Source organism: Ruditapes philippinarum, unplaced genomic scaffold, assembly GCF_026571515.1.
Source record: "Ruditapes philippinarum isolate M1 unplaced genomic scaffold, ASM2657151v2 ctg1615_1_1_1_1, whole genome shotgun sequence".
NCBI lineage: Eukaryota > Metazoa > Mollusca > Bivalvia > Venerida > Veneridae > Ruditapes > Ruditapes philippinarum.
The window spans coordinates 121126-135837 of NW_026865698.1; the positions used below are offsets into that span (position 1 = coordinate 121126).

The 14712-nt window shown below is 35.9% G+C and overlaps 1 protein-coding gene across 1 annotated transcript in view; it reads left to right on the top strand.

The window, feature by feature from the left end:
• The window catches only part of LOC132730028 (complement C3-like), a gene marked incomplete at its 3' end in the record, with an annotated part of 130464 nt that overhangs the window by 7043 nt on the left and 108709 nt on the right, over nucleotides 1–14712 (top strand). Inside the window, exons 3-8 of the mRNA XM_060715872.1 lie at nucleotides 212–272; nucleotides 3378–3575; nucleotides 4616–4695; nucleotides 9548–9682; nucleotides 11603–11645; nucleotides 12512–12608. Coding sequence (XP_060571855.1) covers nucleotides 212–272; nucleotides 3378–3575; nucleotides 4616–4695; nucleotides 9548–9682; nucleotides 11603–11645; nucleotides 12512–12608 — 614 coding nt within the window. The remainder of the gene's footprint in view (nucleotides 1–211; nucleotides 273–3377; nucleotides 3576–4615; nucleotides 4696–9547; nucleotides 9683–11602; nucleotides 11646–12511; nucleotides 12609–14712) is intronic.

Genomic DNA, 14712 nt, shown 5'->3' on the forward strand with positions numbered 1-14712 from the left:
AAATATGTTTATAATGGTATTACAACTTTAATAAGATCTAAATGTTTGGGAAATGGGATTAAAAAATGTATCAGATTTATCATCTTTTAAGAGCGATTTGTATACAACGTGTACCAAGGAAACTAATATTTACTGAGTTATTTCACGAATATCTTGTTTAGTAATGTTCATATGCGCTTAATTATGATATATTATATATTTTGTAATTAAGGTTTGGCTAGAGTATCGGGGTAAACAATTTTCTAGGAAAACTGTGACAGTTCCAGATGAGGGTAAGTGAATAACTTTATTTAAAATAGATCCTTAAACGTATACAATTCTTGCATATCAGACAGGATTATCTACTGTTTACATCGGCGCTAGGAAACCCTTTCTTGCATATCAGACTATAAGAATCTAACACTGGCTGCCGGTACAGACCCGAGGATAACAGTTACTGTTTACGGCGGTATCGAGGTCCTGTCGGGTTTCCGCTAAACAGTTACCCGAGAGCTAGATATTGTCATATGTACCGACAGCCAGTGTTTGATTCTTTTTTTTTACATATTACATATCAATTACTTTTAGAACAGAAATTACGAAAACTGATATTTTCATTAGTTACTCACTTTCTTATGTGTTACAACTTCATTAAATAACTGTAAAATGACGTCATCATAAGAACGCAATTCATTCATAAAAGGCGCGAGGCAATGACATCGTTTAAAGCACACGACTTGTCTAACATGGGGGGGGGGGGAGTGTAAGAGTTTTCTAGCATCGGTGTAAACGGTAGATTACCCTGTCTGATATGCAAGAAAGAATTTACTGTTAATATCGGCACTAGAAAACCCTGAGAGGATTATCTACCGTTTACACTGGTGTTAGAAAACTCTTTCATGCATATGAGACAGGATTATTAACCGTTTACACCGGTGCTAGAAAACCCTGTCTTGCACCCCCCATGTAAGACAAGTCGCGTGCTTTAAATGACGTCATTGCTGCGCACATAAATGAATTGCGTTCTTAGGATGACGTCACTTAACCGTTATGAATGAAGTTGTAAGTTCATACGCTACTTTAACAAAAAAAAGCATGATGAGAATATCAGTTTTCGTAGTTTATGTTCTGAAAATAATTGATATGTAATTTGCAAGAAAAAGAATCAAACACCGACTGTCGGTGCAGACGGGAATATCTAGCTCTCGGGTGACTGTTTAGCGGAAAGTTAAGTCGCGTGCTTTAAATGACGTCATTGCCGCGTGCCTTTTATGAATGAATTGCATTCTTAGGATGACGTCAATTTTCCGCTATGAATGAAATTGTAAGTTCAAACGTTACTACAAGAAAAAGTGCCTAATGAGAATATCAGTTCTGATAATTTCTGTTCCGAAAATATTTGACATGTAATATGCAAGAAAAAGCAGTACAGATGGGAATATCTAACTCTCGGGTAACTGTTTAGCGGAAACTTAGCAGAGCCTCGTTACCGTCGTAAACAGTTACCCTCGAGATAGATATTCCGGTCTGTACCGGCGGCCGGTGTAAGATTCTTATAGTCTTACACCCCATGTAAGTTAAGTCGTGTGTTTTAAATGATGTCATTCCAGCGCTTCTTTTATGAATGACTTGCGTATTTAAGATGACGTCATTGTGCCGTAATGAATAAAGTTTTAAAATCATACGCTATTATAAGAAAAAAATGCTGAATGAAAATATTCGTAATATCTTTTCGTTATCAATTTGTAATATGCAAGAAAAAACAAACACCAGCTGTGACAGGAATATCTAGCTCTCGGGTAACAGTATAGCAGAAACTCGACAGTCTAGTCTAGTTACCGCCCGCCGTCAGCAGTTAACCTCGAGCTAAATATTCCGGTCTGTGCCGACAGCTGGTGTAAGATTCTTATATTATTATACCCCACAAACGATTTCAGGGGGTATAAAGAAGTCAGCTTGTCGGTCGGACCACATCATGGTATTCTGCCCATAACTAGAGTTTGGAATGAGATGTTGTTATCAACTTGGTATATAGCAACCTTATGAGGAAACCCCGGTTAGTATTGCATTTGGCTCCCCCTGGGGTCAAGGTCAAGGTCACCTTTACTAAAAAATAGAAAAATGGTTTCCAAACAATAACTAGATTTAAGAATGATATATCGTTATCAAACTTGGTTTATAGCAAGCTTATATAAAGAGCACGGACGGTGTTGCCTTTGGACAGTCTGGGGTCAAGGTCTCGGTAACTGTTACTAAAAATAGAAAATGGTTTCTGGACAAAAAATTTGAGTTTGAAAAACAAAATATTTAAAAACAAAATTGACATAAAAAAGCGTAAAATTTAAAAGGGCTTTGATAATATTGCATGGGGGGCCCCCCCCCTGGGGGAATGTCATTGGTAACCGTAACTAAAAAAAAAAAATATTTCCCGGAAAAAAAAAAAAAAAAAAAAAAAAAAAAAAAAAAAAAAAAAAAAAAAAAAAAAAAAAAAACCTGGTTTGGAAAATTTTTAACCCCTTGGGTTAAACGCCTTTAAAAAAGAAAATGCGGGGGGGAATTTTAGTTGTAATCAAAATTGGTTAAAAAAAAGGGTAAAAAGTTTAATTAACGGGAAAAAAAAAAACCCCTGCTTAAGATTGCTTTCCCGGGCCCCCTGGGGTCAAGGGTTTTAAGGGGAAAAAGTTTTCTTAAAAAAGAAAATTGGTTTTTGGATAATAACAAGAGTAAGGAATGTGATATTGTAATCAAACTTGGTATAAAGCCAGTTTATATAGGATTGCTTTTGTGCCCCATTAGGTCAAGGTCACCGATACTAAAAACAGAAAATTGTTTCCGGAAGATAACATAAGTTCAAAATGAGAAATTTAGAATAAAGCAAGTGCATATGAAGATCCTAGCTGGGATTGCAAATAATTAAAATAACTCTTTGTACATAGTTGATACTTCACTATAAAAGGTTGTGTTCAAATTTTTCTTCAGATCACTTATTTTTCAGAAAGTCTAAGTTGCTATTATAAAACGGAAGCTATTTATTTACGATTTTAATTCCTTATAATAATGTTTTATTAGGAGAGAGAAATAAAGGATATGATAATAAGAATAAATACTCACCCTGGTTGTTTAATGTTTGAGAAAATAGTTTGGACAGTTCATGTAATTGTTGTGAATTGATATCTACAGAAGTACAAGGATGTAATTTAAATTCGAGCCCGTTAGAAAATAAATTAAACAAAACAAGATTAATTTTTATTCTATGGCATTATTTTTCTATTCCTATTAAGAAAAAGCAAACAACATGGATATAAATGAGATCTGCTGTTTGTGGATTGCATTTTGTGTTTAGGGTCTGCTCTACGTTATTTGCGAGTGTTTCTATTATAATTATATAATCAATTCAGAAACCCCCGTTAGCACAACGATAAGGGTAACAGAGTCGGATATTTTCAACGCTGATATAGATGAAAAAGCCAGAGTAATTAGGTTATGCTCACGACGTGGATACGAGTATCAAATATGCAATGACATAGTACTCAGCTACAAGACTGGCTATTTGATCTTACAGACGGACAAACCTATATACACTCCACTACAAAAAGGTGAGTCCTGTATATAAATGTGGTACGAATGGTACGTTTCTATCATAAATAAATACGATATGTTACCTAATGTTTGTACATTAATATTCAGATAAACATGTATGATCGTATTGTATGAGCTTTTTTCTGGGGCAAAAGCACTAGCCAAGAGTTTAAAATACAAGATGTCGCCGTTTTGCTCTGGCAAAAACCCATTAAAGAAATCATTGTATCACATGTTGGCGTATGCAAGGTAAAAGCTGAAAACAAGAAATCAGAAAGCTCGGCGATGTCAAATTAATACAAAATTGCATGACTTAGGTACCTTGGAATTTTGATATGTACGACGTATATTTACTAGAAAATCATTCACATTTGAAGCTTAATTTTATATTCCACAATCCTTGACGAATTATATTTTTTCTGTAACGTTAAACATTAAGACTATTCAAGTCAAATGAGGTCAAAAATTAATATGTTACCATTTACCGATTTGAAACAACATTTAATTTGTCAAATAAATACATTTTTTTATAATTCTGCCCACAAGACTCTTTCGAGTGCATTCTAAATGACTTTAAAACTCATCATATAACACACGAAAAAATCTTTTAAAACATAATAGATTCAATTATATGGAGTCGGTTGGAAAAAAAACTTCTCTGTTTTATTATCATAATTATCAGTACCTTTTGATGCACAAGTTATCATTTAGATCTTGAAAGTTTTAGGGTAATTTTATATAGGAAGTTTTGTTGAAAAGACAAGGAGCAGTTTATCAGTCATAATAATTATACTCCGGATTCAATTCGATATTCAATATGTCTTAGTCTATCTTTTCCTGTTTATTGTCAATATTCTTTTTTATTATAACAAAAGTAACATGATCGAACATGCAACCAATGAATTTAATTCTGAAACTTTTCCTATTGAAGACAGATTATCATAGGAATGAGCATGACTGTTACCTGAGAAGCGCGCTGGGTTAAGCGACACACACTTAAACCGCAATGTCTGGGTTCCCTTTTTATGACTATTTGTTTTATTGTTTTATCTTCTAGTGAAGATAAAAGTTTTAGCTCTAGATGAATCACTGAAGAAGGTGTCGGGTGATCAATGGCAAATAAACATGGACATCGTGGTAAGTTAATGTCATGAATGAATATAAAGTTAAATAACAGGACTTCAAAGCTTCAGAACATATTGTAATGAATTGAAGTAAGTAGTTGATATCGGCAAGCTAACTAGCATTAAGCTTGTCCAACGAAACAAAAAGATGCTAAGACAAGCAATAATCGCGGTGCATATGTGCATACAACAAAACTCAATGGCTCTTTAAAAAGCATATTGAGATGTGGAGGCTGAGTTTAATAAAAAAACAAAACACTTATAAAATTGAATATTATTGTATTGATTCACCTGAAAACATTTAGAAAATGAATGATTATTTTATATTAACAATATCTGATTTCCTGATCTCTTATTGACACTGAATTATTCGTTACTTATTAGCTAATTAACTGTATGTTTTGTCAATAAGTTTTTGAAAACTTATTTTCTCATATATGTGAGAAGTTTGCAGTTAACAGTGAGCTAAGCAAAAAGGCATTACGATTTATATAGGGAAATCAATGATCTGCTGTTATGTTCAGCTGGGTAAGCAATCTAGCAGAGCATTCCAAAATAAACTGTAGAAATGCTTTGCTGGTATGCTCAGCTGGCTAAGCAATATAGCAGGGCATTCCGTAATATAGTGTTAAAATGCTCCGCTGGTATGCTCAGCTGGCTAAGCAATCTAGCGGGACTTTCCAAAATAAAGTGTAAAAATGCTCTGCTGGTATGCTCAGCTTGCTAAGCAATCTAGCGGAGCATTCCAAAATATAGCGGCGTAAAAATGCTCTACTGGTATGCTCAACTGGCTAAGCAATCTAGCGGGGCATTCTAAAATATAGTGCGAAAAATGCTCTGTTGGTATGCTCAGCTGGCTTAGGCAATCGACCGGGACATTCCAAAATATAGTGCTGGTATGCTCAGCTGGCTAGGCAATCTAGCAGGGCATTCCTACATATAGTGTACAAATGCTCTGCTGTTATGCTCAGCTTGCTAGGCAATCTAGCGGAACATCCCAAAATATAGTGTAAAAATGTTCTGCTGTTATGCTCAGCTGCTGGCTAAGCAATCTAGCGGGGCATTTCAAAATATAGTGTAAAAATGCTCTGCTGTTATGCTCAGCTGGCTAAGCAATCAAAAGGGTATTCCAAAATATAGTGTAAAAATGACCTGCTGGTATGCTCCGCTGGCTAAGTATTCTAGCAGGGCATTCCTAAAAATAGTGTTAAAATGCTCAGCTGGCTAGGCAATCCAGCAGAGCATTCCTTAATATAGCGTAAAAATGCTCTACTGGTATGTTCAGCTGGCAAAGCAATCTAGCAGAGCATTCCTAAATAAAGTGTAAAATTGCTCTGCTGGTAAGCTCAGCTGGCTAAGCAATCTAGTGGGGCGTTACAAAATATAGCGTTAAAATGCTCTGCTGGTATGCTCAGCTGGTTAAGCAATCTAGCAGGGCATTCCTAAATTAAGTGTTAAAAATGCTCAGCTGGCTAGGAAATCAAGCAGAGCATTCTGAAAATCATTGTAAAAATGTTCCACCAAATGCTGAGCTGTCTTGGCAAACTTGCAGGGCATTATTAGATAAAGTATTTTTTGTGCTGAAATGCCGAACTGGCAGAGCAATCTAGCAGGGCATTCTTAAATACAGAGTAAATACTTTTTCTCTTTTACTCCTTTTGCATCCACTTGTAATCCTTATGCCTGAAAATTTTATTTTTGTTGAGAGATCTATTTCACTAATCTTTGTCTGCGCCTTGGACTGTCATCCTCGAAGACTTCAAGGAGTTTGGTACAAATGGATTTATAGCTTATTTTTGGTTCTAGTAACCCTCAGAAGTCCTTTTCGTTGGTCTGCAACTGATTATTTGGCTCTTGTAGACTTTCTGAAATATTTAGTGCCAATACAGATAATGACATTTTTTGACTTCTATGGGACCCTCAAGTGTCAATTTCTTTGGTCTGCGACTGATTCCGGGACAATTGCAGACTTTCAAGAATTTTTGGTGTTAATGCAGATAATGACATTTGTGAAATCTAAGGACCATCCTGAGTCCACTGAGTCTATTTCGTTGGTCTGCGACTGATTCTGAGTCACTCGCAGTCTTTCAGGAGTTATACAGATAATTATATTTCTTACTTATTTGGACGTCCCTGAGTCCATTGTTTTTGGTCTGCGACTGATTCTTAGGCACTCACAGACTTTCAGGATTTTTTTAATATCAAGGCAGATAATGACATTTTACTTCTAGGGACATTTCAGGGTCCATTTGTTTGGTCTGCGACTTATTCTTGGACAGTCGCAGACTTTCAGGAATTTTTGGTGCCATTAGAGATATATTTTTTTGTAAGTACATTTTTGACATCTTTTGACCATCCAGAGTCTATTTTGTTGGTCTGCGACTGATTATTTGACACTTTCAGACTTTCAGGAATTTTGGTGCTAATGCAGATAATGACATTTTAGAGTAAAAATGCTCTGCTTCAGACTAAGGGGTCCTTAAAATTAAAAAAATGCCATGATCTGCAATGGCACCAAACATCCCGAAGGTCTGCGAGTCTTAAAGAATCAGTCGCAGACAAAAGAAATGTTCTCAGGTAGTTCCCTGGAATTCAGAAATGTCCTTATCTCCATTGGCATCAAAAGTACCTTAAAGTCTGCAAGTGTCCCAAAATCAGTCACAGACCAGCGAAATGAACTCTGGTGGGTCGCTAGAAGTAAAACATGTCATTATTTCCATTGACACCACAGATTTCTAAAAATCTGCGAGTGTTCCAGAATCAGTTGTAGACCAGAAAAATGGACTCTGGCGGGTCCCTAGAGGTAAAAATTGCCATCATCTCCATTGGCAACAAACTTTCCTGAAAGTCTGCGAGTGTCCAACAATACGCCTCAGGCCAATGAAATGGACTTTTAAAGGTCCCTATAATTAAAAAATATGATTATTACTATTGGCACCAACCATTCATGAATGTCTGCGAGTGTCCCAGAATCAGTCGCAGATCAAAAAATGGACTCTTGAGGGTCCCTAGAAGTCTAAATTGTCAATATCAGCATTGACACAAAAATTCCTGAAAGTCTGTGAGTGTCCATAAGAAAGTCGCAGGACAATGAAATAGTTTATTTAAGGTCCCTAGAAGTAAAAAATATCATTATTTCTATTGGCACCAAAAATATCTAAAAGTTTGCGAGTGCCTCTGGAGTGCCTACAAGTCGAAAATGTCAATAAAACATTGGCAACAATAAAACTCTTGCAAGCTGACCATTCCAGCAGAGCATATAATTACTATAATTCAGAATGCACCGCAATATTGCTTATCAGCATTTTCACACTATTTTTCAAAATATTCTGCCAGCTCGGAATATAACGCAAACTTAATACTATATTTAAGTATGTCCCGCTTTATTGCTTTGCCAGCTCAGCATAGCAGCAGAGCATTTTTACACTATACATTCTATTTAGGAATGCCCTGTGTTATTTCTTAGCCAGCTAAGCATTCCAGCAGAGCATTTTTACACTATATTAAGAATGTCCTGCTAGATTGCCTAGCCAGCTTAGCATTTCAGCAGAGCATTTTTATACTATATTTAGTAATGCCCTGCTAGATTGCCTAGCCAGCTTAGCATTCCAGCATGTATCCTTACACTATATTTAGTAACGCCCTGCTAGATTACCTAGCCAGCTTAGCATTCCAGCAGAGCATTGATTACATTATATTTAGTAATGCCCTGCTAGATTGCCTAGCTAGCTTAACATTTCAGCAGAGCATTTTTACACTTAATTTAGTAATGCCCTGCTAGATTGCCTAGCCAGCTTAGCATTCCAGTAGAGCATTTTTACACTATATTAAGTGATGCCCTGCTAGATTGCCCAGCCATTTTAGCATTCCAGTAGAGCATTTGTACACTATATTTAGTAATGCCCAGCTAGATTGCCTAGCCAGGTTAGCATTCCAGCACTATATTAAGTAATGCATCTTTAAACGATATTTAGTAACGCCCTGCTAGATTGCCTAGCCAGCTTAGCAATCCAGCAGAGCATTTTTACACTATATTTAGTAATGCCCTGCTAGATTGCCTAGCAAGCTTAGCATTCCAGTAGAACATTTTTACACTATATTTAGTAACGCCCTGCTAGATTGCCTAGCCAGCTTAGCATTCCAGCAGAGCATTTTTACACTATATTAAGTAACGCCCTGCTAGATTGCCTAGCCAGCTTAGCTAGCCAGCTGAGCATTCCAGCAGAGCATTTTAACACTATATTTAGTAATGCACTGCTAGATTGCTAGTCAGCCGAGCGTTTCAGCAGAGCATATCTTTTTTCACTATAGCTAGGAATGCTCTGCTAGTTTGCCAAGACAGCTGAGAATTGCAGCAGAGCATTTTTACGCTATATTTAGGAATGCCCTGCTAGATGCCCAAAACAGCTGAGCATTACAGCAGATCATTGACTTCCCTATATAAATTGAAATGCCTTTTCGCTTAGCTCACTGTTAACTGCTTACTTCTCACATACTTTTCTAATGCATTTCATAAACATTATCCTTCAAACAAAAGTTCTTATTATTTTTTTTACTTTTTAAGAACATAACATCATTATAACGTCATTCTCGAATTGTTATTGGCTGACATCATGCTCTTCTTTTCATTTCTTTCTCGTACCCAAAAAGCGCCCCAAAACATTGACTTCGTATGTAAAATCTCTTGTTTTTGTTACTAGATAACTGAAATAGAATTTTAAACAAGTCATTTACAACCATCTACAATAATATATAATAACTTTTGTTTTCAGTTGTAAAAGTCAAACGAGACGCATGTACATTGATATGAATATGTTCGTTATGTTTTTTATCATGCTTTGCAAAATATGTGTGTACATTTACAGAGCCCGTCAAACCTGACTTTGGGAAGAAGAACATTTACAAGCTCAAGTTCCAGTGGGTTTTACCAAACTGATTTTTCTTTACCATCTAACCCTGAAATTGGTACATGGACAGCTCGTGCATTCTACGGTGGACAGGTTATTATAAAAATGTTTAGAAAAAAGTGATATGATTTGTATGCGTTATTTCAAGAAACTAGAAACAAAAACTATATCGTTTTCCTTATAGTTAAAAATTTTAGTATGAAATAATTAAATTGAAATACACATTGTAATGTATGTATGATCCTAATGCTATGTTTGATAAACTGCTGTTGCACTGAGCGAAGTCCGTCTAAAACCGGCTTGACTTTCTGCAAAAAATACAGGAAATAATTAAATATAAGTAAAATTGTCATTTGTCATTTGAAAATTAATTATAAACCGAATTATGTGAATCTCATTGGCCATTGTAAAAAATGAAAAATAATATAATTGATCTTTCTGAAATGGTTTACACATTTAATTTTTTTTTATTAATCTATAGGAGTTCCGGAAACGAACTTTCCTTTTTAGTTTTTTTCTCTCAGATTCTAATTTTTCACTTCTTATTTAAGTTTTAAGCTCTGTCTAATATTTTAAATACAGGAACTAAAACATGACAAAGAGGTAATTGTTTTCACATTGATATTTTTCCGCGTTTTCACCTATCAAGTATTATCTACCATATTTTCCAATGTTAAAATGTTTTTTTTGTCCTCTTTCATTAATGGTTGGTTTTAAATTGGATAGTAACTGCTCTTCTTCTCCAACGATTGGTGGGAGGCGGTTTAACGCCCCTCCCCTCTTGCTCTTGAAAAATATTGTGAGCGATGATTTGCGAATCAAACGATTTTGTATCCCGCTTGAGATGTCATCATAATTGTTCGTTCACACTTGTTATCTGGAGATTTTCAACGTTTTTAGATGTTTATTTTTTCTAACTTGTAGAGTTTTCCTCTTTTGGCTGAGACCGTTACACTTTGTTTGTCAACTGAGCAAGTTTCGGCAAAATTTCATGACCTGTCTTCTCATAATCGAAGAAAAAGTCGTCAGTATCAAGCAAACCTAAATTTCTCCCTCTCTCTTGCACCTCTTCCAGACAGGTATTAAAATATGAACGGACCAGGTTCAGTTCTTCCGAGGAACAATCGCTGATTGGCTCGAATGTGAGTCTGCTTTCATCCCGATGATATCGCATTTCAGTGCTTTCATTGTTCTTCTCAGAGTTTGCAAAAAATCGTGCAAATGCTGTCATGCTGACCTGGGTATTTAAGGGACTATCTTATGTAACAGTTCTATTTCCCATCTGCATTATTCTCTCGAAAATGTTCTGTGATTTGTCTTGGCCAACGTCACATCCGCTCCGGAAGTCTACATATTAAGCCTAAATGAATATAAAAGAGATTTTACGTTTCCCAAAGTGATACATAGTAAGGCTATATATACACACAGATAATGTCGTATTGCACTTATTTATCATTAATCGCTTTGGGAATGCTATGTTCATTTAAACAAGTTTAAGATGTTTTTATCTATGGAAACGTGATAGCAGTTTCCGCGAGATATCGCAATTACAGCAGTGTTTAAGAAAAGTGGTATTCAATTCAACAAACCTGTCTTATTTATTTGTGAAAAGTGTTATCCAATTCAACACGTTTATATACCGATATAGTGTATAATATATATTGTCGTCATGGACGTGGTAAATATTCAAAATGAAACGACTCTTTTGATATCGTCGACCGTAGTTTATAGTTATGAAAAATTAATTGCATAAACACACTATTTTTTCCGTTACGATGATAGTGTATCCAATAAAAATCTTTTGTAAGCAGATAAAGAGTTAATTTTATAAAACGCGCACAGAATATCATATAGATAAATGATTGATTATTAAGACAATAATATGTGTACTCCTGTCGCTTCTGCTTCGCTATGAAGAAACCCAAGTCGCTGCTAGCTGCGCCCTTAATCTGTGGGGCCCATGAAATGAATTTTTTTTATGTATATGTTTCGTTTTTTTTCTCTTCATTTTAGTTTGAAACAGTGGGAAGATCTTTATTTCAAATTGAGGAATACGGTAATTATATAATTTGAGCTTTGTTTTATAGTATTTATGTTTTATACAATTCTGCGAGTTCAATATTTATTTTTCATAAATAGTCTAATTTGTCGTTCATTGAGCCGACGTTAGATGCTCAAATGATATCGATTAATTTTTAATATTTTTTGCCATTTATTCTATTAAGTTAGCTTTATATTTTGTATTGCTATCGAAACACATCCGTCAAATTCTAATCACGATCATTATTTATCAGTGCGTTTTTATCAAAACTAGGTAAGAATTACCACGATTTTCTTTTGTATATCAGTTTTAACATAGCAATGTTAGATAAGGTAAGCCCAAGTTTATAGATACCAACACATTTCTGCATAACCACAGATAATTTATTTTCTTGGAAAACTCTTATCATTTAATCTATTTTGTTCAGGTTTTAGTGAGTGTATAGCTGCTGTAACTATACATTTTCTCTCGCAATCTCATTTGTTTTGATTAAATCTTTGATTTAATCTTACCTCTGTCTAGTTTATGTACATTTCAACAGTAACACATTTCTTTTGTTTCTGGGATTTTCTGTCTGTTAAAAATGTTTCAGAAATTGAAATTAAAGGAACTAAAATATTAAATAAATATTAGTAACTGTATGACTTGTATCCTATTAATAAAATACGAATAAAATGTAACTACTATGATATATACAGCCGACAACGCATGACTTATTCAAATATTTTTTTTTTCAATTCGCCTCGTAAGAGAATAATTTTTAAAAATAGAAATTAGAAATAAATATAAGTAACAGCTATTTATATGACAAAAAGATGATATCTAAAGTAATGCAGTCTTTGCACTCTAATGTGAATAAAGTTTAAAATTAATGTTTTCAGTATTGCCTACATTTGGTGTAACCATTGACGTATCCCAGCCGTACATTTTGTTAAATCAATTTGAGGAAAGCAAGATTGACATTACAGTTATGGCAAAGTGTGTATACAATCATTGCCTTTATTTATTTATTTGATTTGAAAACAAAACAAATAATGTAAACGTTCTTTCCATATGATAAAAGTTTATATAATTTATGTTCCTCTCCCGCCTGTTGCTGTAGTGAAATCGCCTTAATACATAAAGAAGGCGACATTAAGCATTACAGCAAGTAAAACGTATGCTATTGCTGTTACAGTCGATGACGAACAAATGTACCCTCTCAGTTGCTCCCATTTACCAAATCAGGCGACAATGGATATCTCGTATATAGTATTTGCTGATTGTGTTCTTAATTAATGCCTACGTCACATTACAAGCCGGGACCGGCGGTATAGAGGGATCGATGGGACACCGTTGTTAATTTGAGATCGGAGAGAAACATTTCAATCATATCCGGGAAGAAGTGAGCGACCATTCTCACTCTTTGGTCCATTAGGTATTTGGACGGTTTCCGAAGGGTACTCGCCTGGTCACCCGGTGAAAACCTTTGGCATCTTCTTGGCTGACACCGGTCGATATTCTAAAGGTAATTTACAGACTACCGTACGATAAATGTCCAATTGCCTTCCGTTATCTGGCCTATTTGCAACAATCGTACGGTGACTGTAAAATATACCTGCGATGTCCAGTCGGCTGTCGTACGGTATTCGTATGGCATGCTATCCCATTTTCCGACCATTACTCACACACCCTCTTTTGTTGGCATTTTCCCTTGCCTTCTTCTCCTCTAATTCCTTCCCCATCCCTTCTTTGCTTTCTGTTTTGGAAGGTATATTACACTCTGAAATCAAAGTTTTCCATAAAAGATTGTAAATGAAAATTGAAAACTTTAAGAAACCTCTGACGTGTGTGAAAACTGATAGAATATGTGTGTGTAATTGAGTTTCTTAATACTCGCCATCGGTGGCCCGTATAGGCGAGTCCTCCTGAAGAGTATTAGTCGTTTTAGATTTTGGATGACAGCGCAAGATACAGATAGCAATATGCCCCAATTTCAGAAACAAAATATGAAAAACAAGATCTTAACTATGAGACCAAACAATCTTCTCCTTTTTCTTTACCTATCCAAGTGTTTAAGCACTCATACACAGGACCTCGCTTTAAAGTCTCGTCCGAAAGATTTTTAGTTATTTCAGTTGGTCATACCCTTAATCGAACCCACAATGTCCAGATTACAAGTCTAGTGATTTTACCTATTCAGCACTGCACGTTGGCTAATGAGAGAATGATGGTGGTATTGAGGACTATGACAGTAGGCCAAATTGAATATACATACCAGAGCATAGTTCTGCCACCGCATCATTCCTGAACAGTCTGTCAAGCAGTTAAACACTAATAATCTCTTTCACTTTCGCAAGGTACTGATAACTTCTGTACAACGAAAGTGACCTTCACCGTCGCCCGAAAATTGAACACGGGTCGCCTAATTCACAGTTCAAGGCTTTACCTGCCGTAAGGTCTGTTTAATAACCCCAATGCTATCCTTGCGTACACCTTAGGATCCGGGTCCCGGTCAGTAACCTGCCGAGACGCCTTTGGATACCGCTCAGATACCGCTTGGAATCTAGAGGAATATTTGGCGCCCAGGAGGTGAAATTGTAACCGGTATGTAACCGATAACAAAAGGTGCCCGGCCGGGTATCGGAGAGTATTTTTCCGTGTTTTCTACGGTGAGCTGGCGATGTACCGGATGCCGAAGAAATTAACTGCACTAAAATTCTCCGATTACCCGTACGGTGCCCCGCCGGTCACTTGACACCGGAGGGTCACCGACCGGAAACCTATAAAAAATGGCAATTTCAGCCCGTTTAGACATCGGTACCCCATCGTAAACCTAATCGGAGTGTAATGTGACGCAGGCTCAGGGGTTTAGACGGCAGAATACACCGAGTGATACACTACACGATTATATTGTATATATGTTTTTCATGTAGTCATACGTTTTGTAGTGGTTTTAAACTCTAGGTGTAGTATCAGTGTGACAAATTCTGTGTAGTTTGCGATATCTGCCTCTACCAGACACTTACAATTTATCCTTGCAAAGGTGTATGCAATTGTTTACATGCGATAGTTACATAAAGTAAATTCGGATCGCCATTTG